The following is a 24720-nucleotide window of genomic DNA, read 5'->3' as shown; positions in this document are numbered from 1 at the left end:
ATGGTGGAGCGAGGACCCTGCCCGCGAGGGCTCACAGTCTACAGGGGATGGGTGAGGATACAGCAGGTGAGGGTAGAGCTGGTCAAGCAGCGGTATGGTGGAGCGAGGGCTCACAGTCTACAGGGGATGGGTGAGGATACAGTAGATGAGGGCAGAGCTGATTGTGCAGCGGTATGGTGGAGTGAGGACCCTGCCCGCGAGGGCTCACAGTCTACAAGGGATGGGTGAGGATACAGTAGGTGAGGGTAGAGCTGGACGTGCAGCGTTATGGTGGAGCGAGGACCCTGCCCGCGAGGGCTCACAGTCTACAAGGGATGGGTGAGGATACAGTAGGTGAGGGTAGAGCTGGTCGTGCAGCGGTATGGTGGAGCGAGGACCCTGCCCTTGAGGGCTCACAGTCTACAAGGGATGGGTGAGGATGCAGTAGGTGAGGGTAGAGCTGGACGTGCAGCGTTATGGTGGAGCGAGGACCCTGCCCGCGAGGGCTCACAGTCTACAAGGGATGGGTGAGGATACAGTAGGTGAGGGTAGAGCTGGTCGTGCAGCGGTATGGTGGAGCGAGGACCCTGCCCGCGAGGGCTCACAGTCTACAGGGGATGGGTGAGGACACAGTAGGTGAGGGTAGAGCTGGTCGTGCAGCGGTATGGTGGAGCGAGGACCCTGCCCGCGAGGGCTCACAGTCTACAAGGGATGTGTGAGGATACAGTAGGTGGGGGCAGAGCTGGTCGTGCAGCGGTATGGTGGAGCGGGGACCCTGCCCGCGAGGGCTCCGTCTACAAGGGATAGGTGAGGATACAGTAGGTGAGGGTAGAGCTGGTCGTGCAGCGGTATGGTGGAGCGAGGACCCTGCCCGCGAGGGCTCACAATCTACAGGGGATGGGTGAGGACACAGTAGGTGAGGGTAGAGCTGGTCGTGCAGAGGTATGGTGGAGCGAGGACCCTGCCCGCGAGGGCTCACAATCTACAAGGGATGGGTGAGGATACAGTAGGTGAGGGTAGAGCTGGTCGTGCAGCGGTATGGTGGAGCGAGGACCCTGCCCGCGAGGGCTCACAATCTACAGGGGATGGGTGAGGACACAGTAGGTGAGGGTAGAGCTGGTCGTGCAGCGGTATGGTGGAGCGGTGGTTACTGCAGGTTGTAGGCTTGTTGGAAGAGGTGGGTCTTCAGGTTCCTTTTGAAGGTTTCCACGGTCGGCGAGAGTCTGATATGTTGGGGTAGAGCGTTCCAGAGTAGGGGGGATGCACGGGAGAAATCTTGTATGCAATTGTGGGAAGAGGAGATAAGAGGGGAGTAGAGAAGGAGATCTTGTGAGGATCGGAGGTTACGTGCAGGTAAGTACCGGGAGACGAGTAGAAAGGTTGTGGATGCCATGGTTAGTGTCTTGAACTGGAGTCTCTGGGCAATGGGGAGACAGTGTAAGGAATGACAGAGGGGAGCTCCCCCTAGTGGTGGCTGCAGACAGAATCTTATCATGTATCTCTGTATACAGGGAGCTCCCCCTAGTGGTGGTTGCAGACAGAATCTTATCATGTATTGCTATATACAGGGAGCTCCCCCTAGTGGTGGCTGCAGACAGGATCTTATGTATCTCTGGATACAGGGGGCCCCCCCTAGTGGTGGCTACAGACAGAATCTTATCCTGTATCTCTGTATACAGAGAGCTCCCCCTAGTGGTGACTGCAGACAGACTTAATTTTCACCCACTACTTTTATGACCATATGAAGGAAAGCAGAATATTTGTCCCGTGCTATAAAAAGGAATGTTTTCTTTCCTAAAGTCCATACGGGTACGGTTACACAGGGGTGCAGTCTGCAGTTTGCTTCCCGTCCCGCAATGTTTGACTCCTCTCTATACCCACCAGCTTGAGTCTGAGACCACCCGCCGCTCCCCGATCGACCTTTGGCAGGATTCGGTAACCCTTCGCTCAGCCGAACGTCCCGCTTCCCCCTCGTACGACGAGATCCGGCAGGTAGCGTCTTTCTGGCGCGCTGCGTGTGCCGCTTGCTGCATGTTGTGGTCACCGCCGGCTGCAGAGTGTGCTCACAGGTCTACGGCTTCCAGCACTACAGAATACAGGACTGACACTCTCTGGGCCTAACATTGACTCTGGCAGATGCTAATTTCGGGGTCCACGCACGCTTACTGCGCGACCTCTTCAGCTGAGGGGACACTGACGTAGAGAACTGCGCAAGTGTAAGGGTATGTGCACACGATGCAGAAATGAAGCAGAAAATTTCTGCATCATTTCTGCATCTCCCTGGCAGAAAAAACGCATGCAGATTGTGCATGCGTTTTTCCTGCAGAATACATGCGGATCCACATGCAGATTCACATGCGTTTCCGCATGCAGATTGACAAGCGCTTTCCAGGCGATTTTAGCATCACCTGGAAAGTGCTTGATAACTAGGTCACACTATATAAATCCATGCAAACAGCATGGATTTATACAGTGTGAACCGAGAGAGTGTATATACTTACCTCCGATGGCCCGCGCTGTCCTGCTCAATCTGTTCTCCCTCGCCGGCAACTTTGAATTGAAAGACCTGCCGACGTCAGCGTCACGTGACCCGTCACATGACTCTGACGTCACCGCAGGTCCTACAACTCACTGCAAGTGCCGGGAACCAAGCGGGAGCGCAGCTCGGGCCGACAGATGGTAAGAATACATTTATTTTTTATTTTATTCTTCTTTTACAGCTTTTTTAATGGTACCTGGGTGTGGATGAGACTCTCCTCTCCTCCACACCCGGGTACCATCCGCACATTAGAACGCACCAATTACGCAAGTACAAATGCAGTCTTGCGGAATTGGCGCGTTCTAATGCAAGTCAATGGCGGCGAAATCGCCGCGTTTCCGCAAAATTAATTGACATGCTGCGGATTTTTGACCGCAGCGTTAACGCTGCGGAAAAATCCGCATCATGGGCACAGCACATGCGGATTTCCATTGGGGAACATTGCTGCCCTTCTACCATGCGTTTTTCATGCGTTTCCGCGGCGTTTACGCAACTGCAAAAACGCCGCGGAAACGCATGAAATACGCATCGTGTGAACACAGCCTTAATAGGATTTCCCAGCGCTTGAGTAACGGAAGGCCCGAGGTATTGGGTGATTAATCCCTACTGAAGATCGTAGACATCGAGTCGCTGATGTACAGCAGGACGTCCGCATCACGTGACCCTTATAACCGGAATGCGCCATTTTTATTGCTTCTCCACCGCGTGAAAGTCTTTTTGGCAACTTGTTGGATTGAATATCAGAAGAGATGTCCTCTACTAATCTGTATCACCCCCCCCCCCCCCAGCACGGCGTGTGACCCGCTGACACTGCTGTCCTATTGGTTGTGTACCACCTCTGCCCTTTGTCTTCTGACCTTTCATTCTTTTTTGTTTTTTCTTTTTTTTGTTTTTCTTTTGGTTTTTGAATTTTTGTTTGTCCATTTAGAAATACATAAAGCTATATACAGGTGGAGTGAGCTCATTGGCTGAGCAAATAGCCAATCAGCTTCAAAAGAAGGAGACCCCAAAGCCATTATTTGGGAAAAAAGTGGTAAGATCGAATATGTTGTTGACTTTAAATGTTTTTCTTTCGCTATTTTTTTTTGGTTGCCGTCTTTCTAACGTTCATGTTTTACTACATTAACCTTCAGCACCTCCTGATGGATTGGTAGAACAGATTGGAAAGTCTTAGTTTTTTTTTTTTTTTTTCTTCCTTATGCAAAAAATTCCAGTTGCGTGTACAATTTCAATAATCCATCGGCTGTCATTTAACGTGTCTGAGGATCTGGTCTTAATTCTCACTTGTATCAGGAGTGTTAACTATCTGACCGCATTCTACAGGAATTCTCAAACTGCAGTCCTGTTTTCAGTGAGGGACCGCCATGGGGTTCTCCACAACCCCTACCCTTCAGGAAACACAGACAAAATATATAAACTACAAGAGTTTTTCTTCTTGGCTCCATTACTGTAATGAAGTGTGTGGATGCCTTTCTGTTGTATCTTCCTCATTAACCAGTTATTACTTTTCATGTGGTATGCAGGCATCCTTCAGGAAGGAATTTCCGCAGAACCTCGGGGGCAGCGACGTCTGTTACTTCTGCCACAGGAGAGTCTATGTCATGGAGCGTCTGAGCGCAGAGGGGAAATTCTTCCATCGAAGCTGCTTTAAATGTGACTACTGCAATACAACGCTGCGTCTTTCCTGCTACGCTTATGACCTGGAGGATGGTGAGTTACTATGGGAGTCACACAGGTGAATTAAGGCATTAAGTATCCTAATGTTGTTTTTAAACGGGATGTCAAGGATTGTAAAAACATGCCTGATTTTTTTTTTATTTTTTTGAGAAGCCAGACCTCTCCTCAGTTTATGCCCAGTATTGCAGCTCTGTTCCTTTACAGTATATTTGTGGACGGATGTGGTGCTGTTTCTGGAAAAAGCCGACAAGTTTTTCTATTCTTATACTTCTCCATTATATTCTTCAAGTAGCCGTTATGGAGATCTTTAATTATATTCTCAGAAGAACATTTTGTTTTTCATACATTTTTTTTTTCTCTTTGTTCCCAAAGGTGGAGAAATGGGGATAGTGTTTTGGTTTTTATTCTATTTTTATATTATATACAGCGGGGGAAAAAAAAAAGTATTAGTCAGCCACCAATGGTGCAAGTTCTCCCACTTACAAAGATGAGGTCGGCCTGTAATTGACAACATAGGTCGACCTCGACTATGAGAGACAAAATGGGAAAACAAATCCTGAAAATCACATTGTCTGATTTGGAAAGAAATTTTTTTTCAAATTTTGGTGGAAAATAAGTATTTGGTCAATTAGAAACAAGCAAGATTTCTGTCTCTCACAGACCTGTAACTTCTTCTCTAAGAGGCTCCTCTGTCCTCCGCTCATTACCTGTAGTACTGGCTCCTCTGTCCTCCACTCATTACCTGTAGCGCTGGCTCCTCTGTCCTCCACTCATTACCTGTAGTACTGGCTCCTCTGTCCTCCACTCATTACCTGTAGTACTGGCTCCTCTGTCCTCCACTCATTACCTGTAGTGCTGGCTCCTCTGTCCTCCACTCATTACCTGTAGTACTGGCTCCTCTGTCCTCCACTCATTACCTGTAGCGCTGGCTCCTCTGTCCTCCGCTCATTACCTGTAGTACTGGCTCCTCTGTCCTCCGCTCATTACCTGTAGCGCTCTTCTCTGTCCTCCGCTCATTACCTGTAGCGCTGGCTCCTCTGTCCTCCACTCATTACCTGTAGTACTGGCTCCTCTCTGTCCTCCACTCATTACCTGTAGCGCTGGCTCCTCTGTCCTCCGCTCATTACCTGTAGCGCTGGCTCCTCTGTCCTCCGCTCATTACCTGTAGCGCTGGCTCCTCTGTCCTCCACTCATTACCTGTAGCGCTGGCTCCTCTCTGTCCTCCGCTCATTACCTGTAGCGCTGGCTCCTCTGTCCTCCGCTCATTACCTGTAGCGCTGGCTCCTCTCTGTCCTCCGCTCATTACCTGTAGTGCTGGCTCCTCTCTGTCCTCCGCTCATTACCTGTAGCGCTGGCTCCTCTGTCCTCCGCTCATTACCTGTAGCGCTGGCTCCTCTGTCCTCCACTCATTACCTGTAGCACTGGCTCCTCTGTCCTCCGCTCATTACCTGTAGCGCTGGCTCCTCTGTCCTCCGCTCATTACCTGTAGCGCTGGCTCCTCTCTGTCCTCCGCTCATTACCTGTAGCGCTGGCTCCTCTCTGTCCTCCGCTCATTACCTGTAGCGCTGGCTCCTCTCTGTCCTCCGCTCATTACCTGTAGCGCTGGCTCCTCTCTGTCCTCCGCTCATTACCTGTAGCGCTGGCTCCTCTCTGTCCTCCGCTCATTACCTGTAGTGCTGGCTCCTCTCTGTCCTCCGCTCATTACCTGTAGCGCTGGCTCCTCTGTCCTCCGCTCATTACCTGTAGCGCTGGCTCCTCTGTCCTCCGCTCATTACCTGTAGCGCTGGCTCCTCTCTGTCCTCCGCTCATTACCTGTAGCGCTGGCTCCTCTCTGTCCTCCGCTCATTACCTGTAGCGCTGGCTCCTCTGTCCTCCGCTCATTACCTGTAGCGCTGGCTCCTCTCTGTCCTCCGCTCATTACCTGTAGCGCTGGCTCCTCTCTGTCCTCCGCTCATTACCTGTAGCGCTGGCTCCTCTGTCCTCCGCTCATTACCTGTAGCGCTGGCTCCTCTGTCCTCCGCTCATTACCTGTAGCGCTGGCTCCTCTGTCCTCCGCTCATTACCTGTAGCGCTGGCTCCTCTGTCCTCCGCTCATTACCTGTAGCGCTGGCTCCTCTGTCCTCCGCTCATTACCTGTAGCGCTGGCTCCTCTGTCCTCCGCTCATTACCTGTAGCGCTGGCTCCTCTGTCCTCCGCTCATTACCTGTAGCGCTGGCTCCTCTGTCCTCCGCTCATTACCTGTAGCGCTGGCTCCTCTGTCCTCCGCTCATTACCTGTAGCGCTGGCTCCTCTGTCCTCCGCTCATTACCTGTAGCGCTGGCTCCTCTGTCCTCCGCTCATTACCTGTAGCGCTGGCTCCTCTGTCCTCCGCTCATTACCTGTAGCGCTGGCTCCTCTGTCCTCCGCTCATTACCTGTAGTGCTGGCACCTGTGTGAACTCGTTATCAGTATAAAAGACTCCTGTCCGCAACCTCAAACAGTCATACTCCAAACTCCACTATGGTGAAGACCAAAGAGCTGTCGAAGGACACCAGAAACAACATTGTAGCCCTGCACCAGGCTGGGAAGACTGAATCTGCAATAGGCAAGCAGCTTGGTGTGAAGAAATCAACTGTGGGAGCAATAATTAGAAATGGGCCAACATACCAGCAACAGTGTGTGCCAACCTTGTGAAGACTTACAGAAAACGTTTCACCTCTGTCATTGCCAACAAAGGATAAAGTATCGAGATGAACTTTTCTAATTGACCAAATACTTATTTTCCACCAAAATTTAAAAAAAATTTCTTTCCAAATCAGACAATGTGATTTTCAGGATTTGTTTTCTCATTTTGTCTCTCATAGTTGAGGTCGACCTATGATGTCAATTACAGGCCGACCTCATCTTTTTAAGTGGGAGAACTTGCACAATTGGTGGCTAACTAAATAAATACTTTTTTTCCCCCACTGTATTTAAAATTGTTGTATGTACAATTAAAAAAAAATTATTTTAATGAAAAAAATTATCTGAATTTAAAAAAAAAAAAATTATTCGGGTACCGCTATGGGGTCTGTCACGAACCCTTATTTATAAAATGTGTTTTAAATGTGGTTATTAAAAATTTAACTCTTTAAAATCTGATGTATTAGTGTTTTGGGACAACTAGACCCCAAATTTGTTGATTACAAAGGTTTACTTTTACCAGTCCCCTATAAATTATAGCTGCAGGTTTAATGTCCTTTTAAGTTATAGACTCCGTCCTCGAGGGGGTTAACGCGTGGTTGTTCTCCTCGCTGCCTCCTCTGTGCTGCATGTGACATTGACGTCTTTGTCCCTCACACAGTAGCATATTGTCCCCCTCCCCAGACATTGCAAGTTTCCCCATACCCTGCCCACAGCTTGGAAACTGCTGCTGCATCCGAGTCCCTTCCCGTTACATTCTGCATCTGCTTTGCTAAAGTCTAACCCAAAAAATCTAACACATACGCTGTTTTTTTACTTTTTTTCTTTAACAGGAAAATTTTATTGCAAACCGCACTATTGTTACAGACGTTCTGGGTACAGCCAGCGGAAGAGGGCAGCCGCTCCTGCGCAGGTCAGCAAGGTGAGCCCTTAGTAAGGCTTTATGGCTGTTGTGACACTACAACTACCATCATACTATTGTATGTATTGTACTTCTGCTAATCCAGGGCTCCGTAAATCCAATCCGTATTGAATATGTTCTCAGCTTCTAATTTTATACTTTTACTATGTGTCTAAGTACTTTTTTTTTTTTACTTCATCCTGAACAGAACCCCAGAAATGCAGTAAAGACTGACACACACCTAAAATAAAAGCTTTCTATACAAATTAATGTTAATTACTATCTCTGATTCTGCAGGAGCTCAAAACACCCGCAAAGGACACCCCCGATGCTGAAGAACTCGGACGAGCCCCCACGTTGCCACTTGCTGCTGCAGAGAAGACCCCAGGTACCCGCAGTTCCTTCCTGCGGCGCGCTATGAGCCTGTGTTCCCTGGCACAGCGGCTGCCGAGAATGGCGTCCACCGTAAAGAGTCTGCTCTGCCAAGATCCATTGGACTGTTTTTTCATGTGCCAGCTGACGGTCTTCGGCCTCCCGTTCCTCTATGTCCAGTCTGAAATCCTAATGCAGATATTGGGGGAGTTTCCTTGGTCGTCGGTGCCCTGAGGGGTCAGCAGGATGGAAAAATCTGGATATTTTTAGTTTGTTGCTCATCGTCGCAGGGATATTGTGCTGCTTTCTCAAATTTTTATTGTATTTATTTATTTTTTTTTTTATTACTGCCATTTTTTATTTTTGTGCGATGGGAGTTGTAGTTCGTTTCGTATTAACTGGAACCAAAAGTGAGTTGTTGTTTTTTTTTTTTATTGTTTGATTTTTTTATTTATTAATTTTTAAGTCTGTCAGGATTTACAATAGTAATATATGGGCAGGAAGCATTCATTGATCCCCCCCCCCAAAAAATCTGTTTTTTCTTTTTTGACATTTCGAAATAAAAAAAAATATATATATATATATATATATATATATATATATAATATAAATAAATTATTTTTTTTTAATGTAGCGGTAGTCCAAAAAAAAAGACTCTTTAGATTATTAGATTTAGTGAACGTGATAGTCGGGTCGCTGCGCACATCATTTTTTTGATTTGATACTTGAAATTTCTGAATTGTATTGGTTTCGCACGGGTCTTCACGAGTTATATTTTATAAACGTTTTATTTTTTATATATTTTACCAAAATTTCACATTTATGTGCACTGAAAGGGTTAAAATGATTGTCAAAAGGGTTTTTTTGTTTTTTTTTTCGGAACTCCAGTAAATTGGTGCCGAACGTAGGATGCGCTTTTTCTTAGGTTTCTTAGCATTAAGGATGGCGATAAAATCGTTTCGCCGCTTTTTTTTTTTTTTTTTTTAATCATCTCTTGATGGGTAGGATGTACGGTTTCTGTTTTTCTTAAAGGAACACTCCTGTTTTCATTTCAGGGGCAAAAAAAAAAAAGATCTGATTTATTAGTGCTGTCACATTCCGTGAGTGACAGTTTGGTTGCTAAGGGATACACAGCCTAACAACCACAATTCTACACGGTTGCCAGGCAGTGGTTAGTAACGGTCTGTCAGAGGCCGTATCCTATACATTTCTGCCATATTTTGCTTCCTTTATTAATCAGATTTGTCAGAATATTTTTTTTTTCTGGAGCTTTTAGTTTTATTTTGAGTGCGTCTGGTAGTTTTGGTTTTGTTTCGACCGTAGATTTTTATGCCGTAAATGGCGTCCATGATGCTGTGGTTGTGCGCCGCTGTGGTTGTGCGCCGCTGCGGTGTCACTGGGTGGAGATCACCAGAGCTGTTGTAACACAACGCATCCGCTGTAACCTGGTACTGTCGCATCGCATGGGAGAATAGCGTTTAATTACTTGATTATTTGCTGCTTTCAATTTCATAAAGGTGCGTGGAGGATTAAAGGGATCGCCGCCTGGGTGTATTGTAGAAAAACCTGATTACGCGTTTCCCGCTTTCACACGGCGTCTAGCGCTCGCTGACTGACTGCTCCGGATACTCGGACATTGCTTCTTGGAGGATTTTTTGCATCTCAAAAATGCTTTTTATTTCGTCAGATTTTTAGGTTTTTATACCGGAGCTGTTGTAACTTGCAATCATTTTCGTTTCGTTCTCTCTGTATTGTCCTCCTTTTCTCTGTGTCGATAATAACGTGAACGCGTCCCGTCTTCTCGCTTCTATGGAAACCTATCGTTGTTGTGGTGTCCACTCTGTTACACTGGATCGGACGAGATTCTAATGTGTGTATCCCTTTAAATGTCAATGTGTTGAGTGTTTGTCCCCCTGCACGTCTAGGAAGCCAGAAATGATCCTTAAATGATAAGAAATATCTATATTATTACTAAAGCTGGAAAATGACGACAAACGTAAAAGTAACTGGAAGTTCCCTTTAAATTTTGAGGCGCGGGCGCTTTACTGTTATTTCAAGCCCCCATTAAAGTGCAGGTTCTGAGTAGGACACTTCCCTTATATTAGTTTGGAGTAACAGCCAGAGCTGCGCTCCTAATTCTGCAGGCTTATAAATAGAAACTGTGTATGCTCCTAAATACTGAGCGGAGAGCTTCCCATCCTCTTGTCGCGGGGAGGGATAGTCAGCTCCAGTGAATCAGCAGAATTACAAATGCAGCTGTGGAGGTGATTAAAACCGTTTCTTCATGACCCAAATCCTTTTCCTTAGGATCACGGCACTTATGTAAATGTGGACACCCTATTAGCGCCTTATGTGTGTGATTTGACTCCTCCCCCAGTATTAGGCCCCACCCTCCCCTCTGAGACTCCGCCCTGTTTCTTCTGCCCTGTGTGTCTCTGGGTATTTCTTCCTGTGTCATGCTCTGTATTTGTTGTGTTCCTCCAGTTTTTCTCTGTTGCACTTTTTAATTTAATAAATTAAAGCTTTTGTTTGTTTTTTTAACCCGCTGGTTTCTTGAGTTTTTTATTTTACGGGCAAAGGGGCGCCGTCACATTAAAGATTTAAAGGGGTATTCCCATCTCCCAAAATCCCATACCAATATGTAGAAATGTAGTATAGTTCTTCTGATTAGCTATGCAGCTCACCCTATGTGCAGGGCATTGCTTGTAGCTTAGATATCCACCATGGTTACAACCGCTAATTAACTGTCACTATATCAGTGTGGTCGTAACCATGGATACCTAAACTACTGCAATGGCCTGCACATAGGGTAAACGACATGGCTAATCAGAAGAACTATACTACATTTCTAGCTAGAGGTATTTGCTAATATTATTATTAGACCTACTACATATTGGGATAGGATCTTGGAGATGAGAAGACCCCTTTAAGACTCTACTTTAGAGGATAGTAGAGCGAGCCAAATTTAGTGATGAATGGCTCCGAATCTGCTCCAGTCCTGCCCAAAGCTGCACAGACAGAATTATGAATGCAGCTTTGGATGTGACTGGAGACAAAACCTCAAGATTCAATGTTCAGTCGGAGCCTGGATTACACGTTCATTGTAAGCTGTAGTCTCGCAGGTAGCAGCCGGAAGGGTGGGTTTATTTATTTTTTTTTAATTTCAGTCTTTTGACTTTAATTTTCGCTCACACCTGGGACGAAGTCATCACAGAGCCAATCAACACCCTTGTATCTAGTCACATGACATTATAGATTAGCAAAATAGCAGTAAATATAGTGCAAAACTGAAGCATATTCATCACATTGGGGTCTCGGAGGACAAAATATCAGAATTACCAGGATCGTACAGTGATATCATAAATACTGTACCACAGCGCCACCTACAGTCCATACTTGATGGAAAAATGGTTTCCAAACCTTTAAATGTACCAACAGCCCGAGAGCTTGCGCTCTAATGGTCCAGCTTTTTATGCCGTTATATCTCCTTTTTGTTTTTTTTTTAGTTCCCAGCATAAACGGTGTTGAGGATCATACGGCAGCGAAGAGACTGCGAGCCACGCCGGAGCGTATAGAGCTGGAGAACTACAGAGTGTCCATGCAGAAAGAGGAGCTGGAGGAAGTCCCAGAGGAGACGCTGGCGGAGCACAACCTGAGCAGCCTCCTGGATAAGGGAGGCGAGGACGAGGAGGAGGCCGCCAGCAGGTGAGCACAGCCCACACTCTACTACTGATATTATACATACGGGCAGCATTATAGCAGTTATATTCTTGTACATAGGGGGCAGTATTATAGCAGTTATATTCTTGTACATAGGGGCAGTATTATAGTAGTTATATTCTTGTACATAGGAGCAGTATTATAGTAGTTATATTCTTGTACATAGGGGGCAGTATTATAGTAGTTATATTCTTGTACATAGGGGGCAGTATTATAGTAGTTATATTCTTGTACATAGGGGCAGTATTATAGTAGTTATATTCTTGTACATAGGAGCAGTATTATAGTAGTTATATTCTTGTACATAGGAGCAGTATTATAGTAGTTATATTCTTGTACATAGGGGGCAGTATTATAGTAGTTATATTCTTGTACATAGGGGGCAGTATTATAGTAGTTATATTCTTGTACATAGGGAGCAGTATTATAGTAGTTATATTCTTGTACATAGGGGCAGTATTATAGTAGTTATATTCTTGTACATAGGGGCAGTATTATAGTAGTTATATTCTTGTACATAGGGTGCAGTATTATAGTAGTTATATTCTTGTACATAGGAGCAGTATTATAGTAGTTATATTCTTGTACATAGGGGGCAGTATTATAGTAGTTATATTCTTGTACATAGGGGGCAGTATTATAGTAGTTATATTCTTGTACATAGGGAGCAGTATTATAGTAGTTATATTCTTGTACATAGGGGGCAGTATTATAGTATATTCTTGTACATAGGGGCAGTATTATAGTAGTTATATTCTTGTACATAGGTAGCAGTATTATAGTAGTTATATTCTTGTACATAGGGGGCAGTATTATAGTAGTTATATTCTTGTACATAGGGAGCAGTATTATAGTAGTTATATTCTTGTACATAGGGAGCAGTATTATAGTAGTTATATTCTTGTACATAGGGAGCAGTATTATAGTAGTTATATTCTTGTACATAGGAGCAGTATTATAGTAGTTATATTCTTGTACATAGGAGCGGTATTATAGTAGTTATATTCTTGTACATAGGGTGCAGTATTATAGTAGTTATATTCTTGTATATAGGGAGCAGTATTATAGTAGTTATATTCTTGTACATAGGAGCAGTATTATAGTAGTTATATTCTTGTACATAGGAGCAGTATTATAGTAGTTATATTCTTGTATATAGGAGGCAGTATTATAGTAGTTATATTCTTGTACATAGGAGCGGTATTATAGTAGTTATATTCTTGTACATAGGAGCAGTATTATAGTAGTTATATTCTTGTACATAGGAGCAGTATTATAGTAGTTATATTCTTGTACATAGGAGCAGTATTATAGTAGTTATATTCTTGTATATAGGAGGCAGTATTATAGTAGTTATATTCTTGTACATAGGAGCAGTATTATAGTAGTTATATTCTTGTACATAGGAGCAGTATTATAGTAGTTATATTCTTGTACATAGGGGCAGTATTATAGTAGTTATATTCTTGTACATAGGGGCAGTATTATAGTAGTTATATTCTTATACATAGGAGCAGTATTATAGTAGTTATATTCTTGTACATAGGAGCAGTATTATAGTAGTTATATTCTTGTATATAGGGAGCAGTATTATAGTAGTTATATTCTTGTACATAGGAGCAGTATTATAGTAGTTATATTCTTGTACATAGGGGCAGTATTATAGTAGTTATATTCTTGTACATAGGAGCAGTATTATAGTAGTTATATTCTTATACATAGGAGCAGTATTATAATAGTTATATTCTTGTACATAGGGGGCAGTATTATAGTAGTTATATTCTTGTACATAGGAGCAGTATTATAGTAGTTATATTCTTGTACATAGGGGCAGTATTATAGTAGTTATATTCTTGTACATAGCGGCGGTATTATAGTAGTTATATTCTTGTACATAGGGGCGGTATTATAGTAGTTATATTCTTGTACATAGGAGCAGTATTATAGTAGTTATATTCTACTACATAGGGGGCAGTATTATAGCAGTTATATTCTTGTACATAGGGGCAGTATTATAGTAGTTATATTCTTGTACATAGGGGCAGTATTATAGTAGTTATATTCTTGTACATAGGGGGGCAGTATTATAGTAGTTATATTCTTGTATATAGAGGGCAGTATTATAGTAGTTATATTCTTGTACATAGGGGCAGTATTATAGTAGTTATATTCTTGTACATTGGGAGCAGTATTATAGTAGTTATATTCTTGTACATAGGGAGCAGTATTATAGTAGTTATATTCTTGTACATAGGGGGCAGTATTATAGTAGTTATATTCTTGTACATAGGGGCAGTATTATAGTAGTTATATTCTTGTACATAGGAGCGGTATTATAGTAGTTATATTCTTGTACATAGGAGCAGTATTATAGTAGTTATATTCTTGTACATAGGGGCAGTATTATAGTAGTTATATTCTTTTACATAGGAGCAGTATTATAGTAGTTATATTCTTGTACATAGGGAGCAGTATTATAGTAGTTATATTCTTGTACATAGGGAGCAGTATTATAGTAGTTATATTCTTGTACATAGGGGGCAGTATTATAGTAGTTATATTCTTGTACATAGGGGCAGTATTATAGTAGTTATATTCTTGTACATAGGGGCGGTATTATAGTAGTTATATTCTTGTACATAGGAGCAGTATTATAGTAGTTATATTCTTGTACATAGGGGCAGTATTATAGTAGTTATATTCTTGTACATAGGGGCGGTATTATAGTAGTTATATTCTTGTACATAGGAGCAGTATTATAGTAGTTATATTCTTGTACATAGGGGCGGTATTATAGTAGTTATATTCTTGTACATAGGGAGCAGTATTATAGTAGTTATATTCCTGTACATAGGAGCAGTATTATAGTAGTTATATTCTACTACATAGGGGGCAGTATTATAGCAGTTATATTCTTGTACATAGGGGCAGTATTATAGTAGTTATATTCTTGTACATAGGGGCAGTATTATAGTAGTTATATTCTTGTACATAGGAGCAGTATTATAGTAGTTATATTCTTGTACATAGGAGCAGTATTATAGTAGTTATATTCTTGTACATAGGGGCAGTATTATAGTAGTTATATTCTTGTACATAGGGGCAGTATTATAGTAGTTATATTCTTGTACATAGGGGCAGTATTATAGTAGTTATATTCTTGTACATAGGGGCAGTATTATAGTAGTTATATTCTTGTACATAGGGGCAGTATTATAGTAGTTATATTCTTGTACATAGGAGCAGTATTATAGTAGTTATATTCTACTACATAGGGGGCAGTATTATAGCAGTTATATTCTTGTACATAGGGGCAGTATTATAGTAGTTATATTCTTGTACATAGGGGCAGTATTATAGTACTTATATTCTTGTACATAGGGGCAGTATTATAGTAGTTATATTCTTGTATATAGGGGCAGTATTATAGTAGTTATATTCTTGTACATAGGAGCAGTATTATAGTAGTTATATTCTTGTACATAGGAGCAGTATTATAGTAGTTATATTCTTGTACATAGGAGCAGTATTATAGTAGTTATATTCTTGTACATAGGAGCAGTATTATAGTAGTTATATTCTTGTACATAGGAGCAGTATTATAGTAGTTATATTCTTGTACATAGGAGCGGTATTATAGTAGTTATATTCTTGTACATAGGGTGCAGTATTATAGTAGTTATATTCTTGTATATAGGGAGCAGTATTATAGTAGTTATATTCTTGTACATAGGAGCAGTATTATAGTAGTTATATTCTTGTATATAGGAGGCAGTATTATAGTAGTTATATTCTTGTACATAGGAGCAGTATTATAGTAGTTATATTCTTGTACATAGGGGCAGTATTATAGTAGTTATATTCTTGTACATAGGGGCAGTATTATAGTAGTTACATTCTTGTACATAGGGGCAGTATTATAGTAGTTATATTCTTGTACATAGGGGCAGTATTATAGTAGTTATATTCTTGTACATAGGGGGGCAGTATTATAGTAGTTATATTCTTGTACATAGAGGGCAGTATTATAGTAGTTATATTCTTGTACATAGGGGCAGTATTATAGTAGTTATATTCTTGTACATTGGGAGCAGTATTATAGTAGTTATATTCTTGTACATTGGGAGCAGTATTATAGTAGTTATATTCTTGTACATAGGGAGCAGTATTATAGTAGTTATATTCTTGTACATAGGGAGCAGTATTATAGTAGTTATATTCTTGTACATAGGGGCAGTATTATAGTAGTTATATTCTTGTACATAGGAGCGGTATTATAGTAGTTATATTCTTGTACATAGGGGCAGTATTATAGTAGTTATATTCTTTTACATAGGGGGCAGTATTATAGTAGTTATATTCTTGTACATAGGGGCAGTATTATAGTAGTTATATTCTTGTACATAGGAGCGGTATTATAGTAGTTATATTCTTGTACATAGGAGCAGTATTATAGTAGTTATATTCTTTTACATAGGGGGCAGTATTATAGTAGTTATATTCTTGTACATAGGGGCAGTATTATAGTAGCTATATTCTTGTACATAGGGAGCAGTATTATAGTAGCTATATTCTTGTACATAGGGAGCAGTATTATAGTAGTTATATTCTTGTACATAGGGTGCAGTATTATAGTAGTTATATTCTTGTACATAGGGTGCAGTATTATAGTAGTTATATTCTTGTATATAGGGAGCAGTATTATAGTAGTTATATTCTTGTACATAGGAGCAGTATTATAGTAGTTATATTCTTGTACATAGGGTGCAGTATTATAGTAGTTATATTCTTGTACATAGGGTGCAGTATTATAGTAGTTATATTCTTGTACATAGGAGCAGTATTATAGTAGTTATATTCTTGTACATAGGAGCAGTATTATAGTAGTTATATTCTTGTACATAGGAGCAGTATTATAGTAGTTATATTCTTGTACATAGGGTGCAGTATTATAGTAGTTATATTCTTGTATATAGGGAGCAGTATTATAGTAGTTATATTCTTGTACATAGGAGCAGTATTATAGTAGTTATATTCTTGTACATAGGGGCAGTATTATAGTAGTTATATTCTTGTACATAGGGGCAGTATTATAGTAGTTATATTCTTGTACATAGGGTGCAGTATTATAGTAGTTATATTCTTGTACATAGGAGCAGTATTATAGTAGTTATATTCTTGTATATAGGGAGCAGTATTATTGTAGTTATATTCTTGTACATAGGAGCAGTATTATAGTAGTTATATTCTTGTACATAGGGGCAGTATTATAGTAGTTATATTCTTGTACATAGGGTGCAGTATTATAGTAGTTATATTCTTGTACATAGGAGCAGTATTATAGTAGTTATATTCTTGTATATAGGGAGCAGTATTATAGTAGTTATATTCTTGTACATAGGGTGCAGTATTATAGTAGTTATATTCTTGTACATAGGGTGCAGTATTATAGTAGTTATATTCTTGTATATAGGGAGCAGTATTATAGTAGTTATATTCTTGTACATAGGGTGCAGTATTATAGTAGTTATATTCTTGTACATAGGAGCAGTATTATAGTAGTTATATTCTTGTACATAGGGTGCAGTATTATAGTAGTTATATTGTATATAGGGAGCAGTATTATAGTAGTTATATTCTTGTACATAGGAGCAGTATTATAGTAGTTATATTCTTGTACATAGGGAGCAGTATTATAGTAGTTATATTCTTGTACATAGGGGGCAGTATTATAGTAGTTATATTCTTGTACAAAGAAGCAGTATTATAGTAGTTATATTCTTGTACATAGGGGGCAGTATTATAGTAGTTATATTCTTGTACAAAGGAGCAGTATTATAGTAGTTATATTCTTGCACATAGGAGCAGTATTATAGTAGTTATATTCTTGTACATAGGAGCAGTATTATAGTAGTTATATTCTTGTACATAGGGGCAGTATTATAGTAATTATATTCTTGTACATAGGAGCAGTATTATAGTAGTTATATTCTTGTACAAAGGAGCAGTATTATAGTAGTTATATTCTTGTACATAGGGGGCAGTATTATAGTAGTTATATTCTTGTACATAGGGGCAGTATTATAGTAGTTATATTCTTGTACATAGGAGCAGTATTATAGTAGTTATATTCTTGTACATAGGGGGCAGTATTATAGTAGTTATATTCTTGTACATAGGGAGCAGTATTATAGCAGTTATATTTTTGTACATAGGGGCAGTATTATAGTAGTTATGTTCCTGTACATAGGGGGCAGTATTATAGTAGTTATATTCTTGTACATAGGGGTAGTATTATAGTAGTTATATTCTTGTACATAAGAGCAGTATTATAGTAGTTATATTCTTATACATAGGAGCAGTATTATAGTAGTTATATTCTTGTACATAGGGGGCAGTATTATAGTAGTTATATTCTTGTACATAGGGGCAGTATTATAGTAGTTATATTCTTGTACATAGGGGCAGTATTATAGTAGTTATATTCTTGTACATAGGGGGCAGTATTATAGTAGTTATATTCTTGTACATAGGGGCAGTATTATAGTAGTTATATTCTTGTACATAGGGGCAGTATTATAGTAGTTATATTCTTGTACATAGGGTGCAGTATTATAGTAGTTATATTCTTGTACATAGGAGCAGTATTATAGTAGTTATATTCTTGTATATAGGGAGCAGTATTATTGTAGTTATATTCTTGTACATAGGAGCAGTATTATAGTAGTTATATTCTTGTACATAGGGTGCAGTATTATAGTAGTTATATTCTTGTATATAGGGAGCAGTATTATTGTAGTTATATTCTTGTACATAGGAGCAGTATTATAGTAGTTATATTCTTGTACATAGGGGCAGTATTATAGTAGTTATATTCTTGTACATAGGGTGCAGTATTATAGTAGTTATATTCTTGTACATAGGGTGCAGTATTATAGTAGTTATATTCTTGTACATAGGAGCAGTATTATAGTAGTTATATTCTTGTACATAGGGTGCAGTATTATAGTAGTTATATTGTATATAGGGAGCAGTATTATAGTAGTTATATTCTTGTACATAGGAGCAGTATTATAGTAGTTATATTCTTGTACATAGGGAGCAGTATTATAGTAGTTATATTCTTGTACATAGGGGGCAGTATTATAGTAGTTATATTCTTGTACAAAGGAGCAGTATTATAGTAGTTATATTCTTGTACATAGGGGGCAGTATTATAGTAGTTATATTCTTGTACAAAGGAGCAGTATTATAGTAGTTATATTCTTGCACATAGGAGCAGTATTATAGTAGTTATATTCTTGTACATAGGAGCAGTATTATAGTAGTTATATTCTTGTACATAGGGGCAGTATTATAGTAATTATATTCTTGTACATAGGAGCAGTATTATAGTAGTTATATTCTTGTACAAAGGAGCAGTATTATAGTAGTTATATTCTTGTACATAGGGGGCAGTATTATAGTAGTTATATTCTTGTACATAGGGGCAGTATTATAGTAGTTATATTCTTGTACATAGGAGCAGTATTATAGTAGTTATATTCTTGTACATAGGGGGCAGTATTATAGTAGTTATATTCTTGTACATAGGGAGCAGTATTATAGCAGTTATATTTTTGTACATAGGGGCAGTATTATAGTAGTTATGTTCCTGTACATAGGGGGCAGTATTATAGTAGTTATATTCTTGTACATAGGGGTAGTATTATAGTAGTTATATTCTTGTACATAAGAGCAGTATTATAGTAGTTATATTCTTATACATAGGAGCAGTATTATAGTAGTTATATTCTTGTACATAGGGGGCAGTATTATAGTAGTTATATTCTTGTACATAGGGAGCAGTATTATAGCAGTTATATTCCTGTACATAGGGGGCAGTATTATAGTAGTTATATTCTTGTACATAGGGGTAGTATTATAGTAGTTATATTCTTGTACATAAGAGCAGTATTATAGTAGTTATATTCTTATACATAGGAGCAGTATTATAGTAGTTATATTCTTGTACCTAGGGGGCAGTATTATAGTAGTTATATTCTTGTTCATAGGGAGCAGTATTATAATAGTTACATTCTTGTACATAGGAGCAGTATTATAGTAGTTATATTCTTGTACATAGGGGGCAGTATTATAGTAGTTATATTCCTGTACATAGGGGCAGTATTATAGTAGTTATATTCTTGTACATAGGGGCAGTATTATAGTAGTTATATTCTTGTACATAGGAGCAGTATTATCGTAGTTATATTCTTGTACATAGGGGGCAGTATTATAGCAGTTATATTTTTGTACATAGGGGCAGTATTATAGTAGTTATATTCTTGTACATAGGGGGCAGTATTATAATAGTTACATTCTTGTACATAGGAGCAGTATTATAGTAGTTATATTCTTGTACATAGGGGGCAGTATTATAGTAGTTATATTCCTGTACATAGGGGCAGTATTATAGTAGTTATATTCTTGTACATAGGAGCAGTATTATAGTAGTTATATTCTTGTACATAGGGGGCAGTATTATAGTAGTTATATTCTTGTACATAGGGGCAGTATTATAGTAGTTATATTCTTGTACATAGGGGCAGTATTATAGTAGTTATATTCTTGTACATAGGAGCAGTATTATAGTAGTTATATTCTTGTACATAGGGGGCAGTATTATAGTAGTTATATTCTTGTACATAGGGAGCAGTATTATAGCAGTTATATTTTTGTACATAGGGGCAGTATTATAGTAGTTATGTTCCTGTACATAGGGGGCAGTATTATAGTAGTTATATTCTTGTACATAGGGGTAGTATTATAGTAGTTATATTCTTGTACATAAGAGCAGTATTATAGTAGTTATATTCTTATACATAGGAGCAGTATTATAGTAGTTATATTCTTGTACATAGGGGGCAGTATTATAGTAGTTATATTCTTGTACATAGGGAGCAGTATTTTAGCAGTTATATTCCTGTACATAGGGGGCAGTATTATAGTAGTTATATTCTTGTACATAGGGGTAGTATTATAGTAGTTATATTCTTGTACATAAGAGCAGTATTATAGTAGTTATATTCCTGTACATAGGGGCAGTATTATAGTAGTTATATTCTTGTACATAGGGGCAGTATTATAGTAGTTATATTCTTGTACATAGGAGCAGTATTATCGTAGTTATATTCTTGTACATAGGGGGCAGTATTATAGCAGTTATATTTTTGTACATAGGGGCAGTATTATAGTAGTTATATTCTTGTACATAGGGGGCAGTATTATAATAGTTACATTCTTGTACATAGGAGCAGTATTATAGTAGTTATATTCTTGTACATAGGGGGCAGTATTATAGTAGTTATATTCCTGTACATAGGAGCAGTATTATAGTAGTTATATTCTTGTACATAGGGGGCAGTATTATAGTAGTTATATTCTTGTACATAGGAGCAGTATTATAGTAGTTATATTCTTGTACATAGGGGGCAGTATTATAGTAGTTATATTCTTGTACATAGGGGCAGTATTATAGTAGTTATATTCTTGTACATAGGGGCAGTATTATAGTAGTTATATTCTTGTACATAGGAGCAGTATTATCGTAGTTATATTCTTGTACATAGGGGCAGTATTATAGTAGTTATATTCTTGTACATAGGAGCAGTATTATAGTAGTTATATTCTTATACATAGGAGCAGTATTATAGTAGTTATATTCTTGTACCTAGGGGGCAGTATTATAGCAGTTATGTTCCTGTACATAGGGGGCAGTATTATAGTAGTTATATTCTTGTACATAGGGGTAGTATTATAGTAGTTATATTCTTGTACATAGGGGGCAGTATTATAGTAGTTATATTCTTATACATAGGAGCAGTATTATAGTAGTTATATTCTTGTACATAGGAGCAGTATTATAGTAGTTATATTCTTGTACATAGGGGGCAGTATTATAGCAGTTATGTTCCTGTACATAGGGGGCAGTATTATAGCAGTTATGTTCCTGTACATAGGGGGCAGTATTATAGCAGTTATGTTCCTGTACATAGGGGGCAGTATTATAGCAGTTATGTTCCTGTACATAGGGGGCAGTATTATAGCAGTTATGTTCCTGTACATAGGGGGCAGTATTATAGCAGTTATGTTCCTGTACATAGGGGGCAGTATTACAGTGGTGTTGGTGTGGTTGTATATTTTGTTGATTTTCCAGTAGCTCAGAGTCTGAGATGGAGGAAGATGAGGAGGAGGAGGAGCAGGATGATGGTTATGAGCCGGCGCCCTCCTCTGATCTCGGCGGGGTGCCCTGGAAGGAGGCTGTGAAGATTCATGCAAAACTGAAGGGTCGGAGTGCGGATGAGATGGAAGCAGATCAGGCTGTGTATCCGGGCGTCAGTGAGGAGGAGGAGGAGGATGACTATGAAGAAGAGGAGGAGGAACCATCTAGTGAAGGTCAGTTTATATATTTGCACATGGTGGTTATTATTTTAGTTCACCCCACACTTTAAAACTCCTTTGTCGGCATTGTATCTTACAATTTGGGTCATATTTTAGTTTTTTTTAACCCTTTCACCCTGGATTCACCGCTCCGTGGACTGGAGAATGGTCTGCAGGGTCCGTTCTTAGGATTGTGAGCCCCTCACCGCTCTGTCCATGGAGCGGAGTGCGAGGATTTCTTCTTATCTCAGGACTTTCTTCTCCCATCGATCCCTCCTCTCATCTTTCTCTGCTTCTCTCTCTCTTTGTCTCCATCTCTGTGGGGGCGGGGAGGGGCGGCTCTACTGCGCCACCATGTGCAGAGGGTGAGTATTGCCCCTGGGAGAGAGAACTGCAGCAGGGTCTATGGCTTCAGCGTATCTCTGATGAAGACGCAGTTGGTACATTTAAAGGTATCCCACCCTCCCCACAAACGCCACTGATTTATTTTTTCCTTTTTTTTTTATTTCTCTCCTGCGAGGGATATTTAACACCTGGAATAATTCCTACACCACTGAAATCCTCTAGATTTACATCAAGGCCTTTACTCTGCACACACCCAGAGCTGCATTCATAATTCTTCTGCTGTCAGACATGTGGGAGCTCCGGTGCATCCTCTCCCACCCCAGCAGAGGGCGACGGTGACCTGAGCAGCATCCTGAGAGCTAAAAGTGAGGCAGCGCCCCCTGTGGTTTTCAGTGGTGTTGGAGGCTTCCTGCGAGCATGAGTTACCTCTGATATGGAATTAATTCTTTTTTTCTTTTCTCCCTGCATGGGCTAATCCCAGCACCGGCGTGGAAATAACATGATTTCTACGGGGAGGCGGTCGCTGGTGGGGCCCCGCAGTATATTGCATGGGCCGGTTTTATATCCCTGGCTCCGCTTTGGGCCGCTTTAATATTTAGCATATTTAGAGTAGTAGTCCTGGCCGTTTTGCGGGGGCGCCTCCTGTACCCCCCGCCGCTAACACTGTCATCGCTAATAAGCCATAATGTGATTGGCCGCTGCTGATCTGGTGCAGGGTCCGCTGGACTAATTGAGAAGTGTTGGGGGTCTGTAAATGGCAGGGGTCTGGTCTGGGGGGTCGCTGATGCTCATTAACCCTTGCACCCTGCTTCTGTCTCCTAACTTACACAGTATCTCTGCTCCGGGCTCCTGTCTCTGTGTAACTGTCTCTTCTCTCTGTTCTCCTTCACTATCCTGTACCTCGTGTCTCTGCCTCGCTCCTCGCACCTCTCTCCAGCCGGGAACCTCAAACTGCAGCAAGCGCTGACCCCCGTGGACCCCATGGAGATTAAAGCGGACGTCCACTGGACTCATGTCCACAAGGTTCGCCAAGAGCAGGAAGGGGTTAACACAGAGGGGGAAGAAGTGGGCACGTCTTCTCCTTCTAAAGGTAATGCCCCCTGCTGGCCGTGCAGATAATTATATTGGTTGGGGGGGGGGGTAATTTTCCAGGTAAGTTCACACCATATTATGTGTAATTCACTGAGCCACTGAAGAACTACAAGTTCCATCACTTCTTAGTAGCCAGATTCAGGGTTTGATCAACAATGACCTATGAGGGCAATTATCCATATTCTCACTACTACTGCCCCCCAGTGGGGGCTGCTATATTCTCACTACTACTGCCCCCCAGTGGGCTGCTATATTCTCACTATTACTACCCTCCAGTGGGGGCTGCTATATTCTCACTACTACTGCCCCCCAGTGGGGGCTGCGATAGTCTCACCGCTGCCCCCCAGTGAGGGCTGCTATATTCTCACTACTACTGCCCCCCCAGTGGGCTGCTATATTCTCACTACTACGGCCCCCCAGTGGGCTGCTATATTCTCACTACTACTGCCCCCCAGTGGGCTGCGATATTCTCACTACTACTGCCCCCCAGTGGGCTGCTATATTCTCACTACTACTGCCCCCCAGTGGGCTGCGATATTCTCACTACTACTGCCCCCCAGTGGGCTGCTATATTCTCACTACTACTGCCCCCCAGTGGGGGCTGCTATATTCTCACTACTACGGCCCCCCAGTGGGCTGCTATATTCTCACTACTACTGCCCCCCAGTGGGCTGCTATATTCTCACTACTACTGCCCCCCAGTGGGCTGCTATATTCTCACTACTACTGCCCCCCAGTGGGCTGCTATATTCTCACTACTACGGCCCCCCAGTGGGCTGCTATATTCTCACTACTACGGCCCCCCAGTGGGCTGCTATATTCTCACTACTACTGCCCCCCAGTGGGCTGCTATATTCTCACTACTACGGCCCCCCAGTGGGCTGCTATATTCTCACTACTACTGCCCCCCAGTGGGCTGCTATATTCTCACTACTACTGCCCCCCAGTGGGCTGCTATATTCTCACTACTACGGCCCCCCAGTGGGCTGCTATATTCTCACTACTACGGCCC

The 24720-nt window shown here is 40.9% G+C and overlaps 1 protein-coding gene across 26 annotated transcripts in view; it reads left to right on the top strand.

The window, feature by feature from the left end:
* The window catches only part of MICAL3 (microtubule associated monooxygenase, calponin and LIM domain containing 3), an 86098-nt gene that overhangs the window by 37970 nt on the left and 23408 nt on the right, over positions 1-24720 (top strand). For 11 of the 26 annotated variants that reach the window (XM_073650416.1, XM_073650438.1, XM_073650422.1 and 8 more), the window contains 9 exons: positions 1864-1971; positions 3447-3551; positions 4042-4228; positions 7690-7778; positions 8055-8145; positions 11636-11834; positions 22048-22286; positions 22634-22723; positions 23554-23706. In XM_073650416.1, the coding sequence (XP_073506517.1) occupies positions 1864-1971; positions 3447-3551; positions 4042-4228; positions 7690-7778; positions 8055-8145; positions 11636-11834; positions 22048-22286; positions 22634-22723; positions 23554-23706 (1261 nt within the window). Of the gene's footprint in view, positions 1-1863; positions 1972-3446; positions 3552-4041; positions 4229-7689; positions 7779-8054; positions 8146-11635; positions 11839-22047; positions 22287-22633; positions 22724-23553; positions 23707-24720 lie in introns of those variants that run through there. The other 15 variants (XM_073650433.1, XM_073650431.1, XM_073650432.1 and 12 more) reach the window with 8 other exon arrangements.

This window comes from Phyllobates terribilis, unplaced genomic scaffold (genome assembly GCF_046119375.1).
Source record: "Phyllobates terribilis strain yellow unplaced genomic scaffold, ASM4611937v1 Scaffold_10__3_contigs__length_209671492, whole genome shotgun sequence".
NCBI classification, from domain to species: domain Eukaryota; kingdom Metazoa; phylum Chordata; class Amphibia; order Anura; family Dendrobatidae; genus Phyllobates; species Phyllobates terribilis.
Note: the sequence above shows the minus strand (reverse complement) of the source record. Positions and strands in the feature narration are given on the sequence as shown.